The 8,371-nt window shown below is 41.4% G+C and overlaps 3 protein-coding genes across 3 annotated transcripts; 1 reads left to right on the top strand and 2 right to left on the bottom strand.

Moving 5' to 3' along the window:
- Positions 1-245: 245 nt before the first annotated feature.
- CLUP02_12058 (uncharacterized protein) lies at positions 246-410 on the bottom strand (the record flags this gene model as incomplete). Its single annotated transcript, XM_049291022.1, has 1 exon — positions 246-410. A coding segment is annotated over one exon (165 nt), but the record flags the coding sequence as incomplete, so codon positions are not given.
- A 3,514-nt stretch (positions 411-3,924) lies between these two features.
- CLUP02_12057 (uncharacterized protein) lies at positions 3,925-4,237 on the top strand (the record flags this gene model as incomplete). The annotated part of the gene is made up of 2 exons (XM_049291021.1): positions 3,925-4,098; positions 4,172-4,237. 2 exons carry the CDS (start codon positions 3,925-3,927, stop codon positions 4,235-4,237), a joined length of 240 nt encoding a protein of 79 aa, XP_049148166.1.
- A 516-nt stretch (positions 4,238-4,753) lies between these two features.
- CLUP02_12056 (eukaryotic aspartyl protease) lies at positions 4,754-6,381 on the bottom strand (the record flags this gene model as incomplete). The annotated part of the gene is made up of 4 exons (XM_049291020.1): positions 4,754-5,067; positions 5,140-5,362; positions 5,437-5,874; positions 5,965-6,381. The coding sequence occupies 4 exons, from the start codon at positions 6,379-6,381 to the stop codon at positions 4,754-4,756; spliced, it is 1,392 nt and encodes a 463-aa protein (XP_049148165.1).
- Between the last annotated feature and the right edge of the window lie 1,990 nt (positions 6,382-8,371).

Raw genomic sequence — 8,371 nt, 5'->3', positions numbered from 1 at the left:
AACTACTCTAGCGCCCCTATTTTAATATTATTATTACCTAATTACTTTAAGAGGTTATATAGCCTTATAACTAACGGGTACCTAAATCTCCGGTATAGTCTTCTAAGCTTACTTTTCGTTAGGTAATTAATTAACTTCGTATTATTAGTAAGCTTTATAAACGCATGCCCCTATTATCGTTCGACTATCTCGAAGTGCTTACTGCTAGAGATTCTATTCCTCGTATTATCGAATATAATACCTAGTTAATCTATATTTTTTAGATATAAGAGAAATGGGGTATTAATAAGTAAAATATAGAAAGTTATCGTTCCGAAGTACGTCTCTACTTTTATTATACCTAGGGCGACAATTTCTTTACCTAGGCCAAAATTAATTTTTATAATACCCGCTATCGACGTATTAAGCGTTATTAATACGATCTTTTATAGCGCTTAGAATTGCCCTTTTTCTCTAATTAACTATTATAATGCCCTAGTATCTAGGATAATCCTATAGAAATTATCTAGGCCGTACCTTTTGCTCGTATAGAATACTTATACGAGCTTAGTATTTAAGGGATCTAAGTAATATAAAAAGGACCCCTCTAGCTACCCCTAGATTTGCTTAGTACTATGTTCTTTTTCTTTAGATATCGAGAGAGATAGCGTCTTCTCCTTAATCGTTAAGAAAATAGGCTTTAGCTTTATTAGATTTACCCTTTTAGCTACCTCTATATCCGTTATCTAAAGGACCTTCCCTTACTATCTATAAATAAAAGCCTACTTATTAAGAGCTTTTACTACTTTTTATTCATTTAGCCTCGTATATCCTCTAGAGGCTAAAGGGGTAAAAAAAGAGTAATTAATATTATCGATTTTATTATAATCTAATTCGTTAGTATAAGAAGCCAGATTTTCTTTATTTTCCGAATTTCTTATAGGGGGTATATATTTTAAGCCGCTATTTTAGCTATTATTACTAAGTTTTATACCCCCAGATCTGCCCTTATATATAATAAGGAATTAGTTAAACTAACGAGGGCTAGTTTTACTATTTACTACCCTCAACTTTTTATACTATTTATATAATTTAATACGCTCTTCTTCGGAGTAGTTACTTAACTAATATCTATCCTTCTTATAAATATAGTATTACTTTTTCTATTACCCTACCTATAAGTTAAATCTCTACCTATTTAACGAATCTAGGCCTCCTTACTAGCGATTACTATATCTAGCCTCTTTTCTTTTTTTATTATACGTTCGATCGACCTAATATTATTAATAAGGGCCGTTATATACCTAGAGGTAGGTTTAGCATAGTATTTTTATTTTAATATTAAAGCTAGATCTTAGCCTCGAGTAGAGCGTCTCGTAGTCTTTAAGTACTTAGTATAAAGTAATTTTTACTTTTAGTATACGCTAAATTACGGTATAAAAATATCCGACTTTCCGCTCGTTTATCCCCTTATTTAGCTAGGTTTTTATTAACTTATTAATTCGATTAATAAGCTCTTTAAGGATCTTTACTTGCAATTTACCCTCTATTATCCTAGCTATAGATATAAAAGAAATCGCTCGTAGCTTAAATAGGAGCTCTAGGTTCTTATTATAAGTCTCGAAGCGGCTTTAAATTACGTTAATTATACTAAAAAAGTCGTTTTAATCGAGATTACGTACCGCTTCGTAGTAATAATCGGAGGCTTTACTTACGAGTACGATATTAATTACTAAATAGTACTAATATTCCCTAATTCTAACTTTTTTATAGTAATTATAAAATATCGTTAGGGTTTTTTATAAAACCTTATACTTCCCCCCAGAGTATAATTTCTCTTTTAGGAAGATCTTTTTAAGGTTTATAAATTACTTCGTATTCGCCGCTAGATTTTTAGTATTTATATACGAACCCTGCGTCGCTACGTATTATTAATAACTTTAAGTCGTCTATTTCCTTTCTTATTAACTAATTAGCGCCGAATTTTGCATTAGTAGCGGTAACGAGTTATAAATCGAAATAGGCAGAATTATTAATTATCGTACTTCTAGTACTATATTTTGCCCTGGTATATCCTTTTATGACGATAGATTTCCGTTAGTAATTATAAAAAGGAAATCTAGGTCGTTTACCCTTTTTCTAAATTCGTTAAAATAATTATACGCTCTATCGACCTATATTTAGTTCTATAGTACGAATTCCTTTTCTATAATTATCGCTACTAATATTTCGTATAGCTCTTATAATTATAATTACGCTAGTAATACCCCTCGCCCATAAAGGAATTTATTAACTACTTTTATAATTCCTAAGCTTACGCTCGCGAACTATTTATCTAGCTAGTAGCTAAGGTCGTTTACGATCTTATAAAATAAGGGTTACCCCTATAGCCCCTTTTTCTTATAGACCTTAATTAAATAGATTAATACCGCGTTAATTTACTTATTATTAGGCTAATTTACGATTCTATATATTTACGTCCCCTAATAATCTAGGTTAATATTTACCTACTTATAAGGGATTAGGATTCTATTTAGGATCGGGTTTCGTCCTCTTTTTCTTTACCCTAATTTACTAAGGGTCGTGCTCTAGCTTATACCCGTATTAATAGTTATTAGTATATTTAATCTTAACGGGGATATATTTAATCCGCGCGTAGGTCGTAGTAAATCCGTGCTTTTGCTACTTAACGAATTTATTAGGGTTTAAGAGATTCCCGCTTCCTCTCGCCGTCTCGCTACTACTCTCGATTTTATTATTTTTAATAATTACTACTACCCTTCTAAATCGCTAACTATCGTACTTACTAAGATCCTCCTTTTTATTTAATAAAAAAGGGTAGGTTTTAGTAGTTCTTTTTAATAATAGTAGCGATAGACGTTTATATTACCGTAGGAAGATATAGTAATTAGTCTCGGGATCTTTATTAGTTACTAATTTCTACTATTTTATATACTTCTAGCCTCCTAAGCCTCGTGCTCTTTATAATTTCTAAATAGCTTCTTTCTTTAACCTACCTCTTCTAGGGCAGTATTCCGTAAGAACTATCGAAAGTAGACGCCGGGCGGCTCGTAAAGGAGCTATATAGGCTATTAAGAACTATATAGGCCGTTAAGTATAGTTAATAAAGTTAAGCCCTCTTTCTCGTAAGATCGTATATTTTAAAGAAATTACCGAAAATGCCTACTTATCGCTCGTACGTAGTAGGGTTAGATACTTTAGAAATCTTATTTTTTATAGCCTCTCGGTACCCTATTTTATATCTTTTAAGCAGTCTTTTTCGTAGCTTAATTATAGTTAGGTAATTATTACTTACTAACGATCCCTTCTATTACTTAGTTAATTTCTAATCGTAGGCCGGCCGTAGAAAAGTCGTTTAGTAAAAAAGCTACTCGGGGCGACGGTAAAAGGCTAGTTGCTTAAGTAGTTCCGTTAATTAACGTAGTTTAATATAATAAATATCGACCTCTCGTAAGTAGTAAAGGGCTACGATTACTTAATTCCGTGCGGTATTCGAGAATCGCCTCCTTTTTTATTTACTTTTATAAGGTTAATTAGTACGAATCTCCTATCCTATATAATATTAAGAAGTCGTCTCTTTTACGTAGCGAGATACCTTACCGATCTATAATAATAAAATTTAATTACTAATTAATATTAGTATCCCTATTATAGGGTAGTTAGTTTGAACCGTAGTTAACGAAGAGATTAATTAAATTATATAAATATTTGCGTAGTAGGTATAAAAAGGAGGTTCTAACCGTAGGTTGGGCTGGCTACGATAATCGTAAATAGGGCCCCTAATTGGCCCCTGCGCAGTCGGCTGTATGCCGCGGTCGAATTGGACTTCCAATCCGACACTTTCTCATCATCAACCATTCTATCAACTCACTCAACCCAACCTCAATCACTCTTCAAAGTCCTCTTAAGTTCCAAATCTCAAACATGAAGTTCTCAATCGTCGCCGTTGTGCTTCCCCTCATCGCGGGCACGAGCGCTGCCCCGTCAGTTGTTGAGCGCCAATCCCCTGCATGCGTGGCCTACAGCGGCAAATTCCCCCACGAGCTTGTCTGGGGACAGTGGTTCCTTTGCTGCAACTACAATGGTCCTGATACCACAGTACGTCAATTTTCAGTCTTCAACAACAATGGCTTTCCCAAGTGGCGTTACGTCTTTACTAACGAGGCCATAGACCTACCAGAACTGCTGCGACAGACAGGGTGCGGGAACTGGAAGCGGTTTCCCTGGGTGTGCTTAGACTTAGAGCTTATGCATTCGGTTCTTGTAAATAAAACTCTCGCAATGTTTGCGGGCTTTCACAACAATCAACTCTAATTGCCGCCATAATTTTTTATACTAAATCCTAGCCTTCTTAACGAGAAAGCTAAAATATCATTCGCCATGGAATGGAAGACTCCGCTGAATATTGCAAGTTACTTCACCATATGCTAGTACATTTCTGTAGCGGCAAAATGTTGAACTTGCTTTCGTCAACAATCAGTATCGAGGTGCCATGCTTCCACAAGTATAATGACCACGGAAATAAGGACCATAACAACTACTAGTACATACAAGTCAACACGCACTGCATAGCGCTCTCCGCAGAGCTAAAGTGGCGTACATTGTCGCGCTTATACGCGCGTTCACGGCAGTATTTGCTCACTACAACTATTATACTACACACATTTGCTACATGAAAGCTACAATGAATTTACTCGCGAATCGTAATGGTCGCGGCTCGTCAGGTCATATAACTCGACCTGCTTAAGCCAGCTCATTTACGGCTAGCAAACCGCATCATACCTGCGCCAACGTCGAACACAGTCACGAGGCTGTTCATCATGGTGTCACCCAAGATGTAAGGGCCCTCGCCGCCATCGGTGACACCAAGCAGACAGACAAAGGTGCCGTCACCATTGTCAAGCGGGTCGGTACTCTGGATCAAATCGGCTTTGTCGGCGTAGAAAGTGTGCCCGTTGATCACGATACCAAAGTCTGGTACTGTAGCGTCACAGGGAGCATAATATGCGCCAGAAAAGATGTCGTAGAAGGAGTTGGGAATTCCAGCTGCGAATGCATCGGAGATATCTGGGCAAATACGTAAGCTTGGCGATTCATGCTACTGGCTGAGCATTGTTGAAGGGTTTCAATTCTACTTACCAGAAGGCACATACATCAAAGTCGTGCCACTGTCGACAATCGTCGGAGTTGTACTGTTGTAAAACCCGGCAGGCTTAGAGACCGCGGTATTCCACTTGCTTGCAGCCAGGGTCTGGTTAGTAGTAGGGGCCATGGTCACGTTCTTGATGACATATCCGTCAGGAAGGATGGTGTAGAAAGAGTACTCGGTTTTCGCCTCGGGCCTGTGAGATAAGAGGGCGACCTGACTTCATTTTAGCTTCCCATCATGAAGCGTACGTTTCCGCACTGGCACTTTCCCAGCTTCGAATCACTCACCATTCGGATAGGCGTGCTGATAAGCTTGCCCTTAGTCTCGACAGGAGGCAATCCGCCGAAAGCCAATTGACCGACCTGAGACTTGCTGTCCATGGCCATGCTAAAGAGATCGGGCTTGACGATGCCCTTCTTGGACATGGTGGTAAAGATAGAGTCGTAGTAGATGGACTTGCCGGTCGCATCATTGTACTCGCTGGTGAGCAAGTCATAGGCGAGGCCGAGCAAGCCGCTAGCGACGTTGTCGCCGTTCCAGTACGTTTTGTTAACCAAGGCCACTTCTTGATGCGGCACCTCGAGACCGGCAAGAGTGATGTCCTGGTAACCCATGAGGCCTGTGGCAAATTCCCCGTCACCGTAGGTAATGTTGAAGTGCACGCCAGGAATGGAGCCATGCTGGAACGTACCGTTGTACGTGGGCCCGAAGTTGCACAATGAGGTCTGCTCGCGACGTTTGCAGGTCAGCTCCGCCTAAAGCAAACTCCTCCCCTGTTTAGGGTTCATGTTTAGGGTCCATGTTTCGTTACTCACGTCGTTCAACCTGTTGCCGTCAGAGTCTTGGCAGGTGAAGTCCTTCTGAACAGCCCATGTGTCACTTGATCCGGAGTCAACAATCACTTGGAGAGTCTCATCGCCGAAGAGAATGCTGGCTATGTACTCGTAGCCGTTCAAGTCGGTCAAGTTTGTAACGTGACCTGTCTTGTACATGCCATTCGAGCCAGGCCCGTTCCGAATGGACTGAATCCATGTCTGAGCCGGGGAGGTACCAACGACTCTGTTTAGTTCGAGAACATGAGGGGAAACTTCCAAGGGTTCGCTGTCGACGTTGCGTTTCTGCAGAGACGATAGGTCGACTTCGGTGATGTCGAACTGAAGGGGTGAACGGGATGCGGCCGCAGCAGAGCTAATCAGGCTCGCCGCCGATGCGATAGCGACAATGGACTTCATAATGAGCGTAGGGGGTCAGTGATGATGCAGTGAAGTCGATTGTGTCTATAGTCCCTGCAAAAGTTGCCACAGGCCAGTTCTGGTCGACAACTTGCCGGCTAGACGCCATCCTTTTATGTTCTTCTGCAACGCGCATTCGGTTGCAAAGATTCGTGATCACGGTTCCACCAGATGGATTATTGATTGTTTCACCATATGGACCCCTCATTTGTTGGCCGAACATCCGAAATATCAATCTTTCATCATTCGTGGTATTGATAAGACTTGGGAGTGAAGGGGAGTCTCCTGCCCGAAAAGGAAGGAGGGGGTCCTGGAACATGGGTAGTGTCTGGGGTACGATTCAAGCTTTGGCTAAGCTTCGTTGCCGATCTACCGAGCCATAGAGCTAGTCTAGACGGCTCTTAAAGACGACGACAGGCGCATACGGCAGTTCAATATCGCCGAGTAGATATGATAGATCTTTGTGAACTGAAAATACAGTTGGGCCGACGGTCTTTCATCATCGGATGACAAGTCCAGCTGAAATTGTCTGCTCTTCTGGCGATGAGAAACAGACCGGCAATCCGTTTCAACACTTACAGGCTAGCTTAGACCGAGGGTGTATCGATTCAGTGATCCGCTTTGTCTCCGATGTTACCTTCAGATAGGCGAAAGTCCCCTTGTCGATAGTCTTTGGGTGCCCATAGCCTTGACGGTTCATTTCGATGAGATTGTCAACATTCTTGCAGAGGCATGCTTGAAAAGTCAGAAGTGAAGGACGACCTGGAAGCTTAATCAATGATCGTCAGCGACCATCCTGGATTGAGAGATGTCTGAAATGAGTGTCTTATATTATGTCCTGATTCATTATCTTGGCACACACAGAGATGTCAGAGTTGTTGAGGCCCAGCTGGCAGACGGTGCATCCTCAAAGGCGAGTAATGTGTCATGACTGGATGCAAACGTAGCGGCTGATAAGATAGAGAAGCTGCGGCCCTTTCTTTTTATAGTCGCAGAGGGACTTCTCATAGCTAATACAGCTTCATACCTATGACCCCACTTTCAAACTGACTTGAACGCATACTCCCCGGGAGTCTATGTCTCAAAAGGATGTTCTCAATGCTCCTCCGATACTTTGGTAGATTCCTTGCTTCATGCGCTTCAATGACCCGTCGCAACATGCAAGGGACCCAATCATTGACTTCGCCATGCACACAATGACCTCTGCACTCGATCAACATCCACTGAGGGGTTTAGAGACATAGCCATCGTGTGCGGCTATCTTGACAATTTCGGCGTAAGCACCGACGATCGTGTTCCGTCCCGCCAAGACGAGTGATATGATTCTGTTTCGACCTGTCCTTGATTTCGGCGATATCTCTCAGTGTGAACCTTCTCAGAAGCAAGACAACGATGCGAACCATATCTGTGAGCCCGGGTCAGCATAACCCATGCAAGAAGTAGGATGGATGGATACAGGGCCCACGGTTGAAGCCGAACAAACATATTTCGTCATTGTTGAACATGATATTTTTGCAACAGTATTATCTCTATCAAGTGCCCTTACTGATTATCAAGCTTACTAATGTGCAACGATACGTGGTGAATACCTCTTCAGCCTGCTTTTTGTACCCTTCCTCTATGACGCCGTAATGCTAACTGTTAAAGGTTCCTCTATAGGCGCCGATACTTTGGAATCGTAATGATGATGAGCGTCCTCTATAAGCCAAGCAAACATGTCAGCGGCCACCGTGCCTGTGCAGTTCTATTCCCGCACTCATCCGCGACTATCTCCCTCCTGATCAAGGCGAAGATGCGGAAGACGTCCCTATGATCCCCACTGCCATGGCCTCATGGATATTGCGCAGTGAGTAATTAATTGCTAAGCATAGTATTGGGCCAAACTAGGGAGCACTTATCTTCCCTTCCGTCTTCACCGTACCAAGTCTCATCGACACATCCCATAATCTTCTTTAAATTGGTTGGTTTGGCCATGGCTCTGCTTGTCTCT

Source organism: Colletotrichum lupini, chromosome 6 (assembly GCF_023278565.1).
Source record: "Colletotrichum lupini chromosome 6, complete sequence".
NCBI classification, from domain to species: domain Eukaryota; kingdom Fungi; phylum Ascomycota; class Sordariomycetes; order Glomerellales; family Glomerellaceae; genus Colletotrichum; species Colletotrichum lupini.
Note: the sequence above shows the minus strand (reverse complement) of the source record. Positions and strands in the feature narration are given on the sequence as shown.